Source organism: Neomonachus schauinslandi, chromosome 4 (genome assembly GCF_002201575.2).
Source record: "Neomonachus schauinslandi chromosome 4, ASM220157v2, whole genome shotgun sequence".
NCBI lineage: Eukaryota > Metazoa > Chordata > Mammalia > Carnivora > Phocidae > Neomonachus > Neomonachus schauinslandi.
The window spans coordinates 168,489,272-168,512,341 of NC_058406.1; the positions used below are offsets into that span (position 1 = coordinate 168,489,272).

General features: G+C 38.0%; 1 protein-coding gene across 4 annotated transcripts in view; it reads left to right on the top strand.

Moving 5' to 3' along the window:
- COL14A1 (collagen type XIV alpha 1 chain) overlaps window positions 1-23,070 on the top strand; it is a 211,633-nt gene that overhangs the window by 46,486 nt on the left and 142,077 nt on the right. For all 4 annotated transcript variants that reach the window (XM_021688762.1, XM_021688763.1, XM_021688765.1 and 1 more), the window contains 4 exons: window positions 10,021-10,176; window positions 11,032-11,151; window positions 15,704-15,868; window positions 18,661-18,822. In XM_021688762.1, the coding sequence (XP_021544437.1) occupies window positions 10,021-10,176; window positions 11,032-11,151; window positions 15,704-15,868; window positions 18,661-18,822 (603 nt within the window). The remainder of the gene's footprint in view (window positions 1-10,020; window positions 10,177-11,031; window positions 11,152-15,703; window positions 15,869-18,660; window positions 18,823-23,070) is intronic.

Below are 23,070 nucleotides of genomic sequence, written 5' to 3' on the forward strand. Positions count from 1 at the left end.
GGGGGGGGGGGGTAGAGGGAGAGGGAGGAGCAGACTCCCCTCTGAGCAGGGAGTCCAATGCGGGCTAGATCCCAGGACCCTGAGATCATGACCTGAGCCAAAGGCAGAGGCTTAACTGACTGAGCCCCCCAGGAGCCCCTCAAGTATCCTCATTTTTAAAAGAACTTGTAATGTATGGGGTTTTTTTTAATCAAATACCTTCAGCTGTGAGCCCCGCTATAGATTCTCCTGCAGGAATGCTTAGTCTTGTCTGATTGATACCTTCCTTCTTGTCTAAGAATTTTGTATTGAACATCTTATTTCTATACCTGCAGCCCTGACTGTTGGTGTTAGATTGAGTAGGTGTCTCAGCCTTAGAAATTGCAAAATGTCAGAATCTGTTTGTTATGGGTGAGTTGGAATTATAGAGATGATCGAGTGATTGTGTTTTTTCAGAAACTCACCTAGCAACCAAAGTGAACATATACCCAAATCACATAGTACTATATACAGACATGAAAATAAATGTGAATGCAATACACTGGCTTCTGAAGTTGAGAAAGTTTTGTTTTTAAATAAAGATGTTCAAGTGAAATAGCCTCTCTTGAGTCTGTATTATCTTAGAAAAATCAGGAAATAACCAGATAATTATACAAATAAATTTTAGAGCAAACTCTGTACAAAAGTATTTTAAAAAGACCATATATTTTTCAAGGAAGTAAAATCTATTTTAGGTATTTTGCATAGAAGTAAGTAAGGTTTGGAGAGGATAGGTGGAAACAAATGGTGGGGGGCAGAATGGGGGATAAAAATTGAGTCAAAAGTCTTAGAGATGGGACCATTTTGGGGGGAGAAGAGAGCAATTTTATTAGGATGAAGGGTGAAATAAATAGGGACAGGTCAAGTGGACTTGAATTATGGAAAGCTTTGAAGAGTACCATGAATAGTTCAGGTTTAATTTGGTAGGTGGGGGAGGGAGGAAATAATCTTAGAATTTTGAATAGGAAGGTACTTAGAGAGCCATGTAGTTCCATCAGTTGAGAGGATGGTTGAGACCTTTCAGTCATGCCCTTGAGGGCTGACTTGCATCTGCTTTCATTGACAGAGATCTCACTGTTTCCCAAGGCAGAGATCTATGGAAATCTTGACTGTTACTTCTTCATTGAGTTGAGCTGAAATCTGTCTCCTTGTGGACATACAGAACCCTACTAATCTCTCCTTTGTAGGCAGTCCTTTAAATATTTGAAGACAGCTATAGTGTCTCCTCCTGGTCCCTTATAGCTGTTGAGCAGAGAAGAAATGTAACGAATGTGATATTTATGGGACTGTCAGTTACTGTTAAGATGCAGGGTTCTGAGTGACAGCTGAGATGTTCTTTTGGCTGTGGTTCGGGGATTGGGCTTCATGTGCCTACAAGTTGTCATGGTATTATTCATCCCAGGTTGGATAGAGGGCAAGTGGGTATGACTTTGATTTCATGCTCTTTTTAATGGCTCCTTCCCTCCCTCTTTCTTTCTTCCTTCCCTCCCTCCCTCCCTTATTCCTCCCTTCCCTCTTCCCTTCCTTCCTTGCAAATACTCTTGTGAAGGGAGTTGCATAGGACAATAGCTAAGTGGTTCAGGCTTTGGCGTTAGTCCTGGATTTGAATTTCAGCTTTTCCACCTGCTCAGTGCGTGATGATGGGCAAGTTACTTAACCTTTCTAAGCTTCTAAACTTTCTTTTTCAGTGGAGTGAGAAAAACACCTACCTTGTAGGATTAGTATCAGGCTTAAATGGAAAAGATACATGCAAAGCATCTGGTGAAAGCAGTCACTAAATGGCAGGTCTTTTTATTATTGTAAAAAAGGGAAGCAAAGAAAACTGTTTGCTGCAGTCAATAAATAAATAACTACATATATATATATAAAACTATGTAACTATATAAGTATATATATCAATATCTATATATCTATCAATAGATAGATATAGATAGATAAAAGAGAGATAGATGATAGATAGATGATAGATAGGTAGATAGATAGATAGATATAAAGAGATTTATTATAAGGAATTGGCTCACGTGATTATGGAGGCTAAGAAATCCGCAGGTCTGCAGTCAGCAAGCTGGAGACACAGGAGAGCTGATGGTGTAAGTTTTAGTCTGCAAACTGGCAGGCTCGAGGTCCAAGCAGAGCCAATGTTTCAGATTGAGTCCGCTGTTCCAGCTCAAGGCAGTTAGGCAGGAGCAGTTCCCTTTTCCTTAGTCTTTTGTTCTGTTTAGGTCTTAAGTCAATTGGATGAGGAATGTGCTTTACTCTATCTATAAATTCAAATGCTAATGTCATCCTGAAACAACCCTCACAGACATCCCCAGAATGACATTCAACCAAATGTCTGGGCACTTTGTGGACCAGTCAAGTTGATACATAAAATTAACCATTCTACTATATATCCTATTTCTAGAAAGTAAGAAGTCCTGCAAAAAAATAAAAACAGAATAAAGGAGGAGAGTGACGGAGGAGTGCTGTTTTAGGTAGGGCAGTCATCTGTCAGGGATGCTCTGAAAGGTAAGACTAGACTAAATGAGTGCTAAGCTCACTCTGATTCATGTGAACGAACACAACTGAGATGAGCCAGAAGCTCCCCACCTGCTAGATGGACAACTTGTAACATTAATATGACAGATAACTAGTGACCATCCGTGTTGTATTGAGGACATTTTCTATGGTGGTGGTACATGGTCTGATGAAAAAGGCACGTTGGACCAAACCTTTAGAAGACTTGGCATCCAGTACTGACTGTGGAGTAACCACTGATACATTCACTTGTCTCTCTGAACCTCAATTTCTTTTCTAAAAAATGAGGACAGTAATGGTACCCCCAAGAACGTTGAAAGAACCAGAATGTGCCAATGTACTGAAAAGCCCTTTTTAGAACCATTGGTAAAATAGTGTTAATGCTTTTAAAAAAAATCTTCAGTGATGTAGCTGAAGCCAGTCTTGGAAGTGAGCTTTTGGTTTGGAAATGTGCACTTAACCTCATGAGTGCCTTAAGTGAAAAATTGTTCTGTGACCACAGTTTTCCTTCAGATGTCTTGGTTAATGAATGGCCTAGCTAGGTATTTTGCTAGTGGCATAGAAAAAATAATTTGAAGCCACTAAATGAATCTGACCAGTTGTGGTGAAAATCATTGTGAGATTTTCTGATGCATATTAAGATAATGTGAGTAAAAATAGTACATGCTCTCCTTTCATTCAGCTTCGCCTCCTGCATTGGATAAATAGCAAGGAAGACAGGCAAATCTGATACCTAAATATCTATAATCCACTTTCCCAGTGTGGCAGTGCTCCAGGGTGGGAGGAGAGACCAAGTTTAACTGAGCCGTCATGGTTTATTTTTCTAGTGCCTTGCTGGAGGTATGAATTATATGAAAAGAGGAATTCCTTTTTAACAACACATTCCAGTGTAGTCCACATTCATTGATGTGCTTCATGCCAAAAACTGAGCCGGACAAAGGAGATGAAAAGAGAAGATGCAAATTTCTTTTCTCTCAGTGAGTTCAGTCAAATCAGGGAGATAGAAATGGAAACAAATCATAATAGTCCAGTGTTATGAATATAGCAAACCATGTACAAATGCGGAGGCAGTAAAGAGGGGCAGATAAATGAGTCCCGTCTGAGGACTATTGGAAAAGCTATGGAGTTGTGAAGTGTGACCTGGGTTTTGAAGGATAAATAGGAGTTTGCCTGGCAGAAAAAGGCTGCTTCTGTCAATTCTCTCTTTTCTGTTTTCATTGACTATGTTGGTGAACACTTTTATCCATGAATACATTGTAAATATTTCTATTTAAGCCATAATTGGGTCATTAATTTGAATGCTATTAGAACAAAAAGAATAACATGGTATAAAAGGAAGACTTTTAATTTGGTAATTTCATGTCATTCTCACCAAAGTAACACCTCCCCCTCCACACAATTACTCTTTATATCATTATGTTTATTTTTATAAAGCATTTTTAAAAATCTGAACTTACGTTGTTTTGCTAGAGTGTGTTTCTTCTTACTAAGAATTTAAGCAGCTGGAAGGCAAGAACTTTGTTGTGTTCCTGATTGCCCAGAACAGTGCTTGGCATATAGTAAATATTAAATACATAATAAATAAATAAATAAATAAATAAAATCAAAAAAATTAGTCTCATAATATCAAATTAATAAACAAGTTTACAGTAGACTGGTTTATACTAATTCAGGGTGGTTGTTTTTTGTTTTTTTTTTTCATGATCCACTGAAAAGCTTTTATTAAAAACCCTGGGGCAGTAGGTGGTTGGGAAGGGTTCAGTTCTGTTGCTTGATTCTGGAGGAATTGGCCTGGAGCACAGCCCCTGTGGACAGGTAGGGGTGCTTGAATTAACTTGTATTTTTTTTCTTTTTTTGCCCAAGAATCTGTATTTTATTTTATTTTTTATTTTTTATTTTTTTGAATTAACTTGTATTTTCAACACAAAATTCTTTCAGGATGTCAGTAGCACAGTGAAATTGGTATAAAATGACTGTTAAAGAGATGCTTTTCACATGGGCTATTTAAGTACTAAGTGCATTACATTTGGAAGGGGAAAAGTTTTAGACAATTGGAAATGCTTGCAAATGGCATATACTAGCTCTGGCAGTCACAGCAGGGGCCAGTTCTGTGGGACACCGCTTCATATGGAGACTTTTTCCTCTGCTTTCTAAATCTGTATGATGTAGAGTGCCTTACAGAAGTCTATATAGCCCATGGGGCACATGAGTGGCTCAGTTGGTTAAGCCTTTGATTCTTGATTTCGGCTCAGGTCATGATCTCAGGGTCCTGAGATCGAGCCCCACATTGGGCTCCACGCTCAGCAGGGAGTCTGCTTGAAATTCCCTCTCCCTCTGCCTCTCCCCCCACTTGTGCTCTCTCTCTCAAGTAAATAAATAAAACCTTTTATGTTTTTTAAAGAAGTCTATACAGCCCTGTGGCTAAAAGCTTAGGTTTTATTTTTTTTAAATTTTTATTTATTTATTTTTTTAGAGAGAGAGAGAAAGCATGGAGGGGAGCGGCAGAAGGAGAGGGAGAGAGAGAGAATCTCAAGCAGACTCCCCGCTGAGCACAGAGCCTGACGTAGGGCTCAATCTCCCGAGACCATGAGATCATGACCTGAGCTGAAGCCAATGGGTCAGTCCCTTAACGACTGAGCTACTCAGGAGTCCCCCAAAGCTTACATTTTAAAGACATGATACTGGGGTCAAACCTCAGGTTTGCCACCTCTTCACTGTGTCACCCCTTGGGCAAACCACTCAGCCCGTGTGTATCATCCTTTTCGGCCAGAAGTGGGACCAATAAAAATGGTACCTGCGTCATAGAGCTGTTGTGAGGACTCAATCTATAGATGAGCATAGAGGGCTTAACGTTGAATGTCAAGATGTACGTAACTTTCAGATAGGGAGATGCTGATTTCTCCTGGGCCTCCTTGTCCTGCTCGTGCAGAGGGTGGAGCACCTACTGCGAGCCGTTCCTTCAGATGTCATCTGTGACCTCAGTGTTACACTTGTGATCTAACCTGTAGATTGGGTGCTTTCCTTTGATTGCCATCAGCTACTTAGCTTTTTCTTTTTTCTTTTTACACTCCCTGCATTTTCAGAATTGCATTTTAGATAGAGTCCATGTTAAGCCAAGAACTGAAATAAAACACAGTTCAAGAAATCATTTTCCCTGCACCTTTGCTTTAACGTTAAATACAACATGGAGGGCCAAAAGGATTTATTTTATTATAATAATTAATTACAGAATACTGTTTTAACAATGAAAGGATATGTACCTATCCCATTTGTTTGTTTGTTTATATTTTACCAATAGACTGTTTATAACTTGATTTTAAGAATTCACAGTCCTATTTGACTGTTAGGCTGACTTGATAACTAGGATTTCATGGGTTTTTTTGGGGGGGGTAGTTCTTTTTATTTAATCTTTTTATTTAAAGTCAATTTAATTAACATATACTGTATTATTAGTTTCAAAGGTAGAATTTAGTGATTCATCAGTTGCATATCATACCCAGTGCTCATTACATCAAGTGCCCTCCTTAATGCCCATCACTCAATTACCCCATTCCCCCAATCCACCTCCCCTCCAGGCAACCCTCAGCTTGTTTCCTATAGTTAAGAGTCTCCAATGGTTTGCCTCCCTCTCTATTTTCATCTTATTTTATTTTTCCTCCCCTTCCCCTGTGTTAATCTGTTTTGTTTCTTAAATTCCACATATGGATGAAATTGTATAATGCTTGTCTTTCTCTGATTGATTTATTTTGCTCAGCATAATACCCTCTAGTTTCATCCACATCATTGCAAATGACAAGATTTCATTTTTTTGATGGCTGAGTAGTATTCCATTGTATACATATACCACATCTTCTTTATCCATTCATCTGTGGATGGACACCTGGGCTCTTCCCATCGTTTGGCTGTTGTGGACATGTACCTGTCCCTTTTAAATGCATTTTAAAATGACATTTGGCTACAGAGTTTTACATGACATTTATCTGGGCTCCCAGGTGTGTCTGGTTTTCCACCATTTGATTCCTTAGCACATTTTAAGATGCTTAATATTTTTTTTTCTGACTGGTCTCTCTCCTGTGGAATGCTGACATGGATAACATATTTTCCAGTGGAAGGAGATAGCATTTGTCATCAGTGCCGAATCTGGGCTCTTATTTTTAATAAGATTTGAATATATGCAAAAATTCTTATTTTTTAAAAAGATTTTATTTATTTATTTTAGAGCGAGGCAGAGATAGTGACAGAGAATAGGAGCAGGGAGCCCAACGTGGGACTCTGATCCCAGGACCCGGAGATCATGAACTGAGCCGAAGGCAGACACTGACTGAGCCACCCAGGCACCCTGAATATATTCAAAATTTAATAAAATTTGAATATATATTTTAAAAGATTCACTAGAGCAGCTGGAGTCATGTTTGAGACGTGTGATTATTGAACTTGAACCTGGCAACTTTAAAACTACCTCTTGCCCCAAGTGCTTGAACATGGGTCTGCCTCGGGCACAAACACACTTGGCAGGGTACGCCTGGTGCAAACTCTATACACAGTTCGTTCCGCCTACACTAAATCTCAGTGGACTTGGACGTGCTGCATTTGTGCCCGCTACAGTGGGAGATAGCCCTTAGTATCATGGTGCTTGGACAGATCTTAGAGCTAATAATCAGGGTTTAGGGCATTTAAAAAAAATACTGTTTCCACAGTTCCCAAGTGTGTGTGCACTAATCTTGAAGAAAAATCATACTTTGAAATGCAAAATCAGGGGCGCCTGGGTGGCTCAGCCGCTAAGCGTCTGCCTTCGGCTCAGGTCATGATCCCAGGGTCCTGGGATCGAGCCCCGTGTCCGGCTCCCTGCTCGGCGGGAAGCGTGCTTCTCCCTCTCCCACTCCCCCTGCTTGTGTTCCCTCTCTCGCTGTATCTCTCTCTGAGTCAAATAAATAAATAAAATCTTTTAAAAAAAATGCAAAAGCAATGATAATATTTTGACTTCCGAAATCCAACAACATCTTAAAAACTGCATCTTTCTGCTGATACAACAGATACCGGTCTTTAGTTAGAAAACAGGGCATACAGAGGCCTTGATTTCAAATCAAGTACGTGGAATTGTACGTTGTCTTTAAGGTTTGGTGTTTAAATTGTATGATATAAACACCGAAATTATTTTTCTAGTCAATATTTTCTGCATTCCAGGTAGGATTATTTTTGATTAGTCACTTAATCTGTTATTTTTTTAATGGTATAATAATCATTCAAACCCCTCTCTCCCCCAGAAAAGCTAGGACTTTGCCTACAACCCACATATCACCAGAGGGCTACTGCCACCCCAATTCCTTGGTCCTTCTCACCCAAGACAATCACTGTCTTGGACTCTTTTCTTCATCACCCAACAACACCCCCCCACTCCTAAACATAGATCTACGGTGTCCATATATATTTTTAAGAAGGGAATATTTTTATATTAATTATTTTTACCTTTATAAAAAGATGTCATGCTAATAGCAATATTTTGGGATTCATATTTCCCCCCACCAAATATTGCTACCTACCAAATAGCTGTATGTAGCTAAGATTCATCCAGATTGCTGCATTTCAGTGTAGTTCACCTATTTTTGCTCTCACATAAAATATCAGTTTTCCTAGTCCTCTTCGAAATAAGCAGGGAGAAATTGCTCCCTTTCTAAGAGCCTATCTACAATGCACTCAAATAATTTATTACAAAGTGAAACAGTACCCCCCAGTAGTTTTGGAAAAGAAAGAAAAGGACTCTCCATCTGAAGTAAGTTTCCCCATAAAAACTGAGAGAGAGAGATTCTTAAAGCTTCAAAAGACTTCAGTTTTCCCTGATTATTTCCAAATCCCAAATTAATTTTTATCCCATGACTTCTTGCAATAATTCTGTTTTAGAATACTTCAGTGTAGTGGCTTTGTATTTGATTATTAAAGAAGGAAGATTTGGTGCCCAAAAATGTAATATATAAACTTTGGATTTATTGAGCTGTACTGTTTAGCTTCCATAATGAGTACCTGATTATTTCATTGGCAAGTACATTTTTTCCCTTCTGGTAAAAGGATCTAAGTATTCCATGCATATTTATGTCTGGGGAAAAAAAAGATTTTTTTAGAATAAATGTGACCTGGTAGGTTCAGGGGCATCTATTGAATTGCCCAGTCCAACTGTAGTAGGTTGATTATTTTTGCCCTGGGGGAAAATATTCATAAACACTTCTGTGTTTTGGTTTTCATTACATAAACTGTATTGTATTTCAAATATTGTTTTATTGTTATTTTAATGTTAGAAAACAAATGAGATAGGGACTAGCTGGGCAATTTCAAGAAGTTGACATGGACACAAAGAAAACACTCGCACTCTATTCATGATCACCAGTCCTAATATGAACTTTGAGCAAAGTTAAGTAGCCCATTTGGAAACACAAACTAGAGTATGAAGCAATGCTACTAAACGTACTAACCATACTGCAAAACTCTAAAGGTTCTAATACACTAAGAATATTTTAGTGTCTTGGCTCTGGAGGACAGACACCTAGTCAAGCACAAACCCGGCCTTATCAGACAGCGTCTTCCTTTGTTGCAAAGATCATTTCGGCTGAGACTTTCTCTATGGGTAAAGCTTAGGGTAGTTTTACTCTGGCTTCTGGGCATCTTTTCTAGCTCCTTATTCTAAAACCTAATTGAGCCATTTAAAAAATCAATTACTAAATGATTTTTAGGGACAAAACCTTATTGTCACATGGATACAATATGCGTAAGAATTTAAATATGGGGAAACTCCCGGGCCCTTTTCCAATTTTCTTCTTCCACAAACCCTTCCTACTTTAGCAAAGATCTGTGTATTTTCTTTTCTTTTTTTTTTAATTTTTATTTACATTCAATTAGCCAACCTATAGTACATCATTAGTTTCGGATGTAGAGTTCAGTAATTCATCAGTTGCATGTAACACCCAGTGCTCATCACATCACACTGTGTACCTTTCTTAGATTAAATGCACGGCTGTGATTTTTCCTGGGATTCAGGAAGCCCCTATTTCATTTCTATCACTTCCGCCAATATAGGCTTATCAGAACAGGAGAGCCGCCTCTCTGCCTTCTGGCCATCATCCCATCTCTGCTGACTCCCTCATACTGGTGGCTAAGACCTTTCCTGGAAAGAATCTACAGGCTAGAACCCAAAGCTGGTTGATTTTTCGCAGACACTACTCTAAAATACACAGAAGGCTTGAGTTGCCAGAACGGTGTGAACCTGCCAGTGTTTTGCTATTTCCAGAACACTCACTGCTGCTAGCTGTTACCACATTTTTTTTCTAGTAAGAATGCATTTAAGGGAAAGGTTGTAAAAACGCGGTTGCTTTAGTAGGAACTTTCTTGTATAATTAGCACTAAGTTATTGGAGAGATATAAAATAGAATCACTTTTTAAAAAAAAAAAAAATGTTGCAGCAGCGATATAGATCATTTTCTGGGTTGCGCTTTGCAGAAGTGAAGTTTTTCTGTGAAACTCCAGCCATTGCTGATATTGTGATCCTGGTTGATGGTTCATGGAGTATTGGAAGATTCAACTTCAGACTGGTTCGGCTTTTCTTGGAGAACCTGGTGACAGCCTTCAACGTGGACTCAGAGAAGACACGAATTGGTACATGTTCTGTTATTAGCGGAAGTCAGCTGTCAGTGTAAATATGCTGGGAAGCTTCATAAGAGATTTCAAAAAACTTTAGAGAGCAGCTTTTAGAATTATAGGATCAGCTGTGGTGATATTTCTAGGAGCACAAGTTTGGATCAATAAATATCTATTCCTACTAATTTACACTGAATGATGCTGTCATTCAATTAATTATTGAACACATTTTAATTTTCTAAAAAGTCAAAATCTTCTGTGCCTTAAAATGGTAACTTTTAAAGTTGCAACTGGTTTAAGAATTTTTCAGGTAGAAGTTTTCTTTTTATTTAAAAGAAACAGCTGAATCCAGTGGAATTTTGAACTAAGAAAATTGGAAATTGGAAATAGATTTAGAGTACAAAATAATCTTTGCCAAGTTAATTCTAGCTAAGATCAAAAAAAAGTTATAAATCTTTGAGCAGTATATCTCACTTTATCATATAGAGTCTCATAGTTTCACTTTTATATAGCCATTAAGGAAAATCATTCCTTTGAGGATAAAAATGAACCAGTAAATCTAGAGCTTTTATCTACAAATATAATCAGATTTGTTTTTTAAATACCAAGTACCTAATTAGGTGCTACTTCTGAATGGCTAGAAAATATGTACTTTCCTCCTGCTCCAAGATATGTCCAAACTAATTCCTTAAATTGATGCCAAGAATTCTTTTTGAAAATACACAGTGAAGCAGAGAAAGAATTGTTATAAAGATCAGGCCCTTTATTACTCTGGTTTCACAAACAGTGCACTAGATCTTTGAGTAACCCATCATTTCTGGGTGGGCTGTGTCATCTTTTTTTACCAGGTCTTGTTTCATCTTTTTTTACCAGGTCTTGCACAGTATAGCGGCGACCCCCGAATAGAATGGCACTTGAATGCCTTCAGCACAAAAGATGAGGTCATCGAAGCGGTCCGAAATCTACCCTATAAGGGAGGAAATACACTAACAGGTATGTTTCATTCAGTTTGTGTTTTTAGCAATGTATCTTGCCAAAGATTCATTTCATTTCTTCATTCTGCCACTTTGTAAGACTTGGCATAGTATTTTTAAACCAAACTAAAATCTGAAATTCTTAGATGGCTCTTTTCTCAAACTCAGACTTAAGAATTAAAACCCAGACATGCCATTCCTTTGGCTACCTGAATATAATGTCCCCAGAAGGGCGTGGTTGGGCCAGAAGGAGATGGAGCAATGACGAGGCTGACAGTCTTAGGGGGGCTGGCCGTCTTAGCTTTTGCCAGTTCATTTTCCTTCCTCTTTTCACTTGGGTTCTCCTCTAGCCACCCCTCATTTATTTTTTTTTAATTAATTAATAATTTTTTTAAAAGATTATATTTATTTATTTTAGAGAGAGAGTGAGCTCGAGTGGGGGGAGGGGCAGAGAGAGAGAGATGCCAAGCAGACTCTGCACTGAGAGTGGAGCCTGACATGGGGCTTGATCCTGGGACCCTGAGATCATGACCTGAGCCGAAACTAAGAGTTGGACACTCATCAACGGAGCCATCCAGGCACCCCTAGCCACCCCATCTTTAAATGGAAACAAATTTCTACCTTATTTATTTTCAAGGAAGGTATTTTCTTTGCCCTTATTCTGCAATCAGTAGTTATCAAAAAAATATTTATGGGTCTTTGGTTCACCAGTATTTTTGGTAAACAAGGAATGTAAGAATATTTAGATTATAATTATTCCAACCACAAAGGGTTGTCACAGGTTTTAACCTTAGTACCTGCTCTTTTCTTCTGTAAGTGCACAGTACAGATGCTCATTTTAAATAGTAGCGATGCTATCATTGACTTTTAAGTAAACCATTGAAATCTTGGTAATTGCTTTGCCACTTTGAGGCATAATCTTTTTGTTAATGCAACAAAAAACTTCATTAAACTCAAATCTTATAACAATATTGCAGCATTTCTTATCTTTTTCTGGATAAAAGGTGTTATGCTCAAAAGGCAGGAATTCGGTGATCATTTTGGATCTGCTTCCACTATCCCTAAAAAAAGAGACCGAGAGAATTTTTGGTCCTTTAGACCATCATAAACAAACTTTTGATAATATTTGGGACTGTTGCTTCTGTGTGGGTATTCTTGCTTCATCCTAAATTATAAAGGTTTACATTTTCTTGTACACAGATCTGTCAACATCGATTGGCCATGAATTTAATGTTCTTTGTAAATGCTAGTTTCTGAAATGATGGACTATTCAGTTATTCATATTACCTCTATTCTGATAGATTTTAGGTTTTCATCAGATCTGTCAAGAAAAACAAGGTCATTAGAAAAATGAAGATGAAAATTCATATCTAATAAAAAACTTTTTTTAAATTTTATTTTATCATGTTATGTAAGTCACCATACAATACATCATTAATTTTTGATGTAGTTATCCAAGATTCATTGTTTCTGTATAACACCCAGTGCTCCATGCAGTACGTGCCCTCCTTAATACCCGTCACCGAGCTAACCCATCCCCCCTCCCCTCTAAATCCCTCAGTTTGTTTCTCAGAGTCCGTAGTCTCTCATGGTTCGTCTCCCCCTCCGATTTCCCCCCCTTCATTTTTCCCTTCCTTCTCCTAATGTCCTCCATGCTATTCCTTATGTTCCACAAATAAGGGAAACCATATGATAATTGACTTTCTCTGCTTGACTTATTTCACTTAGCATAATCTCCACCAGTCCCATCCATGTTGATGTAAAAGTTGGGTATTCATCCTTTCTGATGGCTGAGTAATATTCCATTGTATATATGGACCACATCTTCTTTATCCATTCATCTGTTGAAGGGCATCTCGGCTCTTTCCACGGTTTGGCTATTGCGGACATTGCTGCTATGAACATTGGGGTGCATATGGCCCTTCTCTTCACTACATCTGTGTCTTTGGGGTAAATACCCAGGAGTGCAATTGCTGGGTCATAGGGTAGCTCTGTTTTTAATTTTCTGAGGCACCTCCACACTGTTTTCTAAAGTGGCTGTACCAACTTAATTCCCACCAACAGCGCAAGAGGGTTCCCCTTTCTCCACAACCTCACCAACATTTTTGTTTCTTGCCTTGTCAATTTTTGCCATTCTAACTGGTGTAAGGTGGTATCTCAGTGTGGTTTTGATTTGAATTTCCCTGATGGCTAATGATGATGAACATTTTTTCATGTGTCTGTTAGCCATTTGTATGTCTTCTTTGGAGAAGTGTCTGTTCATGTCTTCTGCCCACTTTTTGACTTGATAATTTGTTTTTTGGGTGTTGAGTTTGAGAAGTTCTTTATAGATCTTGGATACCAGCCCGTTATCTGTAGTGTCATTTGCAAATATCTTCTCCCATTCTGTGGGTTGCCTCTTTGTTTTGTTGACTGTTTCCTTTGCTGTGCAGAAACTTTTTATCTTGATGAAGTCCCAAAAGTTCATTTTTGCTTTTGTTTCACTAGCCTTTGGAGATGTATTTTGAAAGAAGTTGCTGTGGCCGATGTCAAAGAGGTTACTGCCTATGTTCTTCTCTAGGATTGTGATGGATTCCTGTCTCACGTTGAGGTCTTTCATCCATTTTGAGTTTATCTTTGTGTGTGGTGTTAGAGAATGGTGGAGTTTCATTCTTCTGCATGTGGCTGTCCGATTTTCCCAGCACCATTTATTGAAGAGACTGTCTTTTTTCCATTGCATATTTTTTCCTGCTTTGTCGAAGATTATTTGACCATAGAGTTGAGGATCCATATGTGGGCTCTCTATTCTGTTCCATTGGTCTATATGTCTGTTTTTGTGCCAGGACCATGCTGTCTTGGTGATCACTGCTTTGTAATATAGCTTGAAATCGGCAACGTGATGCCCCCAGCTTTGTTTTTCTTTTTCAACATTTCCTTGGCGATTCAGGGTCTTTTCTGATTCCATACAAATTTTAGGATTGTTTGTTCCAGCACTTTGAAAAATGTCATTGGAATTTTGATCGGGATGGCGTTGAAGGTATAGATTGCTCTGGGTAGCATAGACATTTTAACAATGTTTATTCTTCCGATCCATGAGCATGGAATGTTTTTCCATCTTTTTGTGTCTTCTTCGATTTCTTTCATGAGTGTTCTGTAGTTCCTAGAGTGTAGATCCTTTACCTCTTTGGGTAGGTTTATTCCGAGGTATCTTATGGTTTTTGGTGCTATTGTAAATGGAATCGTTTCTCTAATTTCTTTCTACAGTTGCATTGTTAGTGTATAAGAAAGCAACTGATTTCTGTGCATTGATTTTGTATCCTGCCACATTACTGAATTGCTGTATGAGTTCTAGTAATTTGGGGGTGGAGCCTTTTGGGTTTTCCACATAAAGTATCATGTCATCTGCAAAAAGAGAGAAAGTTTGACTTCTTCTTTGCCAATTTGAATACCTTTTATTTCTTTTTGTTGTCTGATTGCTGTTGCTAGGACTTCTAGTACTATGTTGAATAATAGTGGTGAGAGTGGGCATCCTTGACAAGTTCCTGATCTTAAGGGAAAGGCTTCAGCTTTTCCCCATTGAGGATGATATTCGCTGTGGGCTTTTCATAGATGGACTTTATGAACTTGAGAAATGTTCCTTCTATCCCTATACTCTGAAGAGTTTTAATCAGGAAAGGATGCTGTATTTTGTCAAATGCTTTTTCTGCATCAATTGAGAGGACCGTATGGTTCTTCTCTCTCCTCTTATTAACGTGGTCTATCACATTGATTGATTTGTGAATGTTGAGCCACCCTTGCATCCCAGGGATAAATCCCACTTGGTCGTGGTGGATGATCCTTTTAATGTACTGTTGGATCCTATTAGCTAGGATTTTGGAATCCATATTCATCAGGGATATTGGTCTGAAATTTTCCTTTTTGATGGGGTCTTTGCCTGGTTTGGGGAATAAAGTAATGTCGGCCTCATAGAATGAGTCTGGAAGCTTTCTGTTTCTATCTTTTGAAACAGCTTCAGGAGAATAGGTATTATTTCTTCTTTGAATGTTTGGTAGAATTTCCCAGGGAATCCATCAGGCCCTGGACTCTTGTTTTTTGGGAGGATTTTGATCACTTCTTCAATCTTGTTACTGGTTATTGGCCTATTCAGGTTGTCAGTTTCTTCCTGTTTCAGTCTTGGGAGTTTATAGGTTTCCAGGAAGGCATCCATTTCATCCAGGTTGCTCAGCTTATTGGCATATAGTTGTTGATAATAATTTCTAATAATTGTTTCTATTTCCTTGGTGTTAGTCGTGATCTCTCCCCTTTCATTCATAATTTTATTAATTTGGGTCCTTTCTCTTTTCTTTTGGGTAAGTCTGGGCAGTAGTTTATTGATCTTATTAACTCTTTCAAAGAACCAGCTTCTAGAGTCGTTGATCTGATCTACTGCGTTTCTGGTTTCTAACTCATTGATGATCTCTGCTCTAATCTTAATTAATAAAAAAAATTTTAGGTCAATAAGTTACTCATATTTTGGTTTAATTTTGCAGAATTGGAAGGCTTTTTTATTAGAGGTGATTGGTTTGTGTTTATTTTTTCTTGTTTCCTCCCAGGTCTTGCTTTGAACTACATTTTTGAAAATAGCTTTAAACCAGAAGCAGGAGCAAGGACTGGAGTGTCCAAAATTGGCATTTTAATCACAGATGGAAAGTCCCAAGATGATATTATTCCACCATCTAGAAACCTCCGTGAATCTGGTGTAGAACTCTTCGCCATAGGTATGTGTTATCATGGTCCTATTTCAGTAATGGGCACAGACACACAACTACTTAAAACAATATGTAATTGTACATGCAAAGGGCACTTCATTGAAAGCCAGGAGACCTGGAATGTTTCTAGTCCTGACTCTAGTTGTAGCCAGTCTTGTGACCTGAGCCCAACTTCATTACATTTAAGATGGAAGTGGTGGTAACTTTCATATACCCTATAGTGTGAGGATCTCTGGATGAGATGCTGTCCATAAAATGTGAAAAGCGTAAAGTAGCATGCAAAGATTAGGTACATGTTTGTTAGCTTTTAATTAGTGAAGACTTTCTCTCTCTCTCTCTCTCTTTTTTGTAAAGATGTATTTATTTATTTGAGGGGGGGGAGGGGCAGAGGGAGAGAGACTCTCAGACTCTCCGCTGAGCACAGAGCCCGACTTGGGGCTTGATCTCGCAACCCTGAGATCATGACCCTGAGATCATGACCTGAGCTGAAACCAAGAGTCGGATGCATAACCACTGAGCCACCCAGGCACCCCAGGACTTTCTCTTTAGTATCACTTTATAGCAGTCTCTTCTCTGGTAGTATAGGGAGAAACCAGTTCATTGTTTCCAAGGAATTCAGGTCCTGCAACTATTTAGAAAGCCTAAAGTTCTAGATATGCTGTATTATTTCTTTGAGATGAACTCTTTATAAGGTACTGTTCTTGTGGAAAAGGATACATGTGGCACACATTCAGAATAACTGCAAAACATTTAGATGATGCAACTTTGCTCTCGATTAAAATATTCGCAGTTTCTTTGGCAGCAGGAAAGTCTTTTACTTAGTAGAGGCCAACCAAAACAAAACAGAACAAAACAAAACAAAATCCCCAAACAAGAAACAAGTCATCTGACCCCTTCCTAGATTTTCTACTGGAAATGTGGTTTATAGAGTGTTCCATTCAAGAAGTTTGTGCTTACATGCTCTGTGTCGGGCATTGTGGTGGGTGCCGGGCCACAGAGATAAGGAAGGCAAAATCCTTGCAGAACAAATTCCTTCCAAGTCCTGATGACCTTTTCTTCTCTTTTCCAAGCTGTTTGCAACAAACTATTTAGTTTGGAAAGGTAAGAGAGAGATAGTAGAGATTTGGGGCTATCTTCCTTAAAATACACTTTTTGTTGTTTTTATTGGAGTTAGAGGGTTTTTTTTTTCCATGGAATATTCTTATATATGAATACAAACTTGCTGGTTTTACTTAAAAGCCATCAAAAGCATTATTGACATTAAGTTCATTGTCTCTTCATGTACTCGGTGCTTTTTGTTCCTGTGGACACAGATCCAACTGTACATTTTAGAAGCTTTTGTTGAAGTCCATCAGGCAAGAAACGTCAGAGAAATTTATCTAATTTTTATTTTTTATTTTACCGTCCTTTTGTCCAACAGAGGAAATCTTTTTAGACAATAAACTAATGGGATTAATTTATGTGTTTAATTTCCATTCTGTGGTCTTGCTGATAATGAATGGGTAAGTTTTTAAACAAAACTTTAAGTGAACTCACAGATGTAATTTGGACTTTTTCTCTGGAAATTACCTGGAAATCATTAGTATTTATTATCTTATAACCCCCTAAAGCACATAGTTCAGAGACAACTAACACTGTGTCACTCAATATGTCGAGGGTAGAAGATAAATCAAATGGCACAGCCAGGCATCTGAGAAGTCATTCATGTTGCCCTAGGTAATCTCTCTTCCCTGCTTCCACAGCACCTTTAAAAAAAAAATACCTTTAGGTGATTGCAATGATGGATTTATAAAGAAAGGCCCCTTGTTTGCTGAAGCCTGGGGAAGAGAAATCTACCTCCACACCCATAAAACCCAACCCTGTGCCTTCCTTTTCTATTTATAGTTTCACTTACTCATTTTAATTTGCGATCTTCTGAGAGGTGGCATGATATAGTGGTTAAGAGCATATGACTTTAGATCTAGACTACTTGGTGGGAATCCCAGCTGTACACTCACTGGTGTGTTTCCTTGAGCAAGTTAATTAACGTTTCTGTGCAACACCTTACAATGAGAGCAACAATAGTACCAAATTCCTAGCATTGATTGTGGGGATTAAATGTGTTCATATACATAAAGCACCGCAGTTCCTGGGGCATAGCATGTACACTCTAAGTGTTAGCATCCACTGCTAAGATAGATGGGGAAAGTTGCATGGGAGCTGAGGATTTTCTGTCTCCCTCTGTTCCCTGCTGCATTCCAAACACCCAGCATTGTGCTTGACTTGTAGCAATGGAATTCCACAAAGATTGTGGGAAAAGCAGAGCTTTCCTATTTGCATTAGCAAAATTGCAGTGGTTACTAGTCAACCAGTTGTACTTGAATATGTTAAAATTTTTTTCCCAAGCTGTCTCTTAATGCTATATAATAATACTATAAATAGTAATAACAATACTTCTAAATATATAATTTTTATTCTAGCAGTAGCTCTTAATTTAAGTAAACTTATTTTCTAGAAATTGAAACCTAAGGTATTGATAGTTTAGAAGGCTGGTTTAATTACTATTGCTTCTGCACTCTTCATGCAAGACAGACGTTATTATCTTCCTGTTAAGATACACCGAACAAAATTAGCATGTAATCACTTAAAAATGATGCTGAAGGTGATTTTTACAAAACCAATCTAACATGAGATGCACCTCTTTAAAGTAGCAGATGCTTCGATTGCAGGGGGGTTACAATGGGCTCAGGACAGGCTCACAGAGGTTGGTGTTTCAAATGGGGCACGAATGTCATGACCCTCCCTCTTGTCCTCAATGCAAGGGGTGAAAAACGCAGATGAGAACGAACTGCAGGAGATCGCCTCTGAACCAGACAGCACTCATGTCTACAATGTTGCCGAATTTGACCTGATGCACACAGTTGTGGAGAGCCTGACGAGGACTGTCTGCTCCCGAGTGGAAGAACAGGACAGGGAGATCAAAGGTAAAGCGAGCAACAGAAGGCAGTCATTCCGTTCATGTGGATATTACTCTGCCCAAATGTCTATTGTGGATTATGAGAATTCTTATCATTTTTCATGTTGACTTTCTAAATAGAGCCCTTTATTCCCCTAAGACATGAGTCATGAGAGTAGAGAGGGAATATAGTGACAGCCCACTGAGGGAGGAATAGTTTAACCACTAGATCATTTTCTCCATGGTGTTGTATTTGGACCATCATGAGTGTTTGTTTTTAACTAAACTTTGGATTTTGAGGTAATTGTACATTCATATAAAGTTATAAGAAATAAGATGGAGAGAGATCGTGTGTACATTACCAAGTTCCCCTTAATGGTGAGATATTCCAGAACTCCAGTACAATATCCCAGGCAGGATACTGGAATTGAGAGCCAAAGTACAGAACACTTCCATCACCACAGAGATCATTCCTGTTGTCCTCTTATGGCCCCATTCACTTATTCCTCCCCACAACGTCTCCCTCACCCCGGACAACCCGTGATCGGTGTTCCATCTCTAAATAGTTTTCATTTTGAAAATATTATGTAAATGGAATTATGCGGTATGTCCTCTTTGGGGACTGACTTTTTTTTTTTTAAAGATTTTATTTATTTATTTGACAGAGAGCGAGAGCCAGAGAGCACAAGTGGAGAGAATGGCAGAGGGAGAGGGAGAAGCAGGCTCCCCACTTGAGCAGGGAGCCCGATGTGGGGCTCGATCCCAGGACCCTGGGATCATGACCTGAGCCGAAGGCAGACGCTTAACCGTCTGAGCCACCCAGGCGCCCCGGGGACTGACTTTTTATTCAGGATAATTTCCTGACAATTCATCCTACTTGTTGCATTTATCAGTAGCTCTTTCCTTTTTACTGCTCTGTCATATTCCATGATATGGACGAACCACAGTCTGCTTAACTGTGGACACTTTGAAAGTCAATCAGAGAAAGGCAATTATCATATGATTTCACTCATATTGGAATTTCAGAAACAAACAGAGGAACATAGGGGAAGGGAGACAATTCTCATGATTTCACTCATATTGGAATTTCAGAAACAAAACAGAGGAACATAGGGGAAGGAAGGGAAAAATAAAAATAAGATGAAACCAGAGAGGGAGACAAAGCATGAGAGACTCTTAACCATAGGAAACAAACTGAGGGTCCCTGGAGGGGTGGGAGTGGGGGGAAGTGGTAACTGGGTGATGGGCATGAAGGAGGGCATGTGATGGAATGAATACTGGGTGTTACACGCAACTGATGAATCCCTAAATTCTTCCTCTGAAACTAATAATACAGTATATGTGAATTAATTGAATTAAAATAAAATAAAATTATAAAAAAAGAGAAAGGAAGACATCTGAGTTGTTTTCATTTTGGGCTGTTACAAATAAATCTGCTATGAATGTTCACATACAGGTTCTTGTGTGAACATAAGTTTTCATTTCGCTGGGATAATGCCCGGAGCGCACAATTGCTGTATCATATTGTAGCAGCATGTTTAATTTAGCTTAGTGTTAGTTAGGAAACTGCCACACTGTTTTCCAGGGAGGCTGCAGCATTCTACACTCCCACCAGCAATATATGAGTGATTCTGTTTCTGTGCATGGTCACCATGGTCACCAATATTTGTTGTTGTTACTATATTTTATTTTAGGCATTCTGATATGTGTGTAGTGGTATCTCATTGTGGCTTTAATGTGATGGTTAATGAAATTGGATCTTTTTTGCGTGCTTATTTTACATCTGTATTTGCTCTTAGGCTGTTCATATCTTTTGCCAGTTTTTAATTAGACGAATGTGTGTGTGTGTTTAGTTTTTATCTGTTAAGTTTTGACAATTCTTCATTTATATTCTAGATACTAATCCTTTGTTAGACCTTTTTACAAGGTCTTTTGCAGAACAAAAGTTTTAAATTTTGATTAGGTCCAATTTATCAATTTTGCATTTTATGGTTATTGCTTTTGGTATCTAGTCTAAGTAAGTACTCTTTGGCCGTAAATGCTAAAAATTTTCTTTTGTATTTTTATTCTAAAAGTTTTATGTTTTACATTTAAGTCCATGATCCAGGTTAAAATTTTGTAGAAGATTTGAAGTTCAGATCAAGGCTTTTGGGTTTTTTTGCCTATCAACATACAATTCTCACGCACTACTTCCTGAAAATGCTCTATTTCTGCCATTGAATTGCTTGGCACTTTTGTCAAGGATCAGTCGGGCAAATTTGTGTGAGTTTATATCTGAATTCTCTATTCTTTTCTATTGGGTCTATGAGTCTAACCCTCTTCCAGTATCCTACAAGCTTAATTTCCTATAGCTATATAAGTCTTGAGATTGGATGGACTGAATTCTCCCACTTGATTATTCTGTTTGAAAATTGCTTTCACTATTTTACTTTCTTTACCTTTCCACATAAATATTAGAGAAATCTTTATTCTACAAAAATCTTGTTGGGATTTTGTTAGGAATTGCATTAAATCAATACTCAATTATCAAATATTAACATGGGAAGAACTGACATCCTTACTGTGTGGATTCTTCCAGTCCTTGAACATGGTAAATTCCTCCATTTGTTTAGATATCCTTTGAATTCTTCATCAGCATTTTGTAGTTTTCAGGATACAAGTTCTATACAGGTTTTGTTCTGTTTACATCTCTGTATTTAATTTTATTTGGGGGAATTTTAGTTATATTTTATTTTTTATTTTGGTGTCCATATGTTCATTGTGAGTATATACAGATACAATTATATTTTTGTATGTTTATTTTGTGTCCTATGACCTTATTATTTGAATTTGCTAATTCTAGGATTTTTTTCCTTTAGATTTTCAGGGATTTTTCTATGTAGGTGATAAATCGTATACTGTGCAAATAGGGATAGTTTTATTTCTTTGCTTTTGATCTCTGTGCTTTTTATTTTCTTGCCTTGTTTCACTGGCTAAAATTTCCTGTACTGTGTTGAATAAGAGTGATGAGAGTGAACATCCTTGCCTTATTCCCCATCTTAGGGTGAGACTTTCTATTTTTCATGGAAATGGTTCATTCCATAGAATTTGTAGAATATATGTGTGGAAAGTTATTCACAGCATTGTTCCCTTATTATTCATTTGATGTCTGTAGGGTCTGTAGTGATAGTCTCTGGTTTTTTCCCCCAATATTGGTAATTATTATCTTCTCTCTCTCTCTTTTTTTTTCTTTCTCAGCCTTGCTAGAGGTTTGTTCTTAAAACAAAACAAAACAAACAAACAAACAAAAACCTTTTCAAAGAACTGGCTCTTGGTTTCAGTGATTTTCTCTATTTTTCCTTTGTTTTTAATTTCATTCATTTCTGCTCTTATTTTTCTTATTTTGTTTCTTTTACTGGTTTTGAGTTTATCTTGCTCATACTTTTCCAGATTGTTGAGATGAGAACTTGGATTACTGATTTGCAATGTTCCCTCTTTTTCTAATTACTTAAGTGCTATAATTTTCCTTCTCAGCACTGCTTTAGCTGTGCTCTACAAATTTTGATATGTTGTATTTTCACTTTTATTCATTTCAAAGTATTTTTTGATCTTCTTTGACCTGTTCTCTTTGACTCATTGATTATTTAGAAGTGGCTGTTTATAATTTCAAAGTGTTTGGGTGTTTTTCTGTTACCTTTCTGCAAGTGGTTTCTAGTTTGATTTCACTGTCATTAGAGAACACACTCTGTGTGATTTTTATTGTTTTAAATTTTCTGAGGTTTGTTTTCTGGCCTAGGATATGGTCTCTCTTGCTACATACATGCCCTGTGGGTGCTTGAAAAGGATGTGTATTCTGCTATTGTCATGTGCAATATTCTGTAAGTTTGACTGGACCCCGTTGGTTGATGGTCTTGTTGAGTTCTGTATCCTTGCTAATTTTTCTGTCCAGTCATTTTATCAATAGATTCTGGATTCTTTAGTTCCCTGTCTAGGACATATGAGGTGAAAGGAAAACTCAGGGGATTCACCACTATATCATTCTTCAGGTCCTGCAATTCCTCCACCATATACCTTCTTCTCTCTTTCAGTGTCTTCTTATGGTTGTCTTAATACATAGTTTCCAGAATTTTTAGTTGTACTTAGCAGAAATAATTGGGGAAAGTACATCAATTCTATCTTCCTGGAAGCACAACCATCATGTATTTTTTTAACCTTTGTCCCTCATGATATCATTGGTCTGCAGGTTATATCTGGTTTACAGGGATGTGATCTGAGGAGAGGGTAATATCAAGATCTT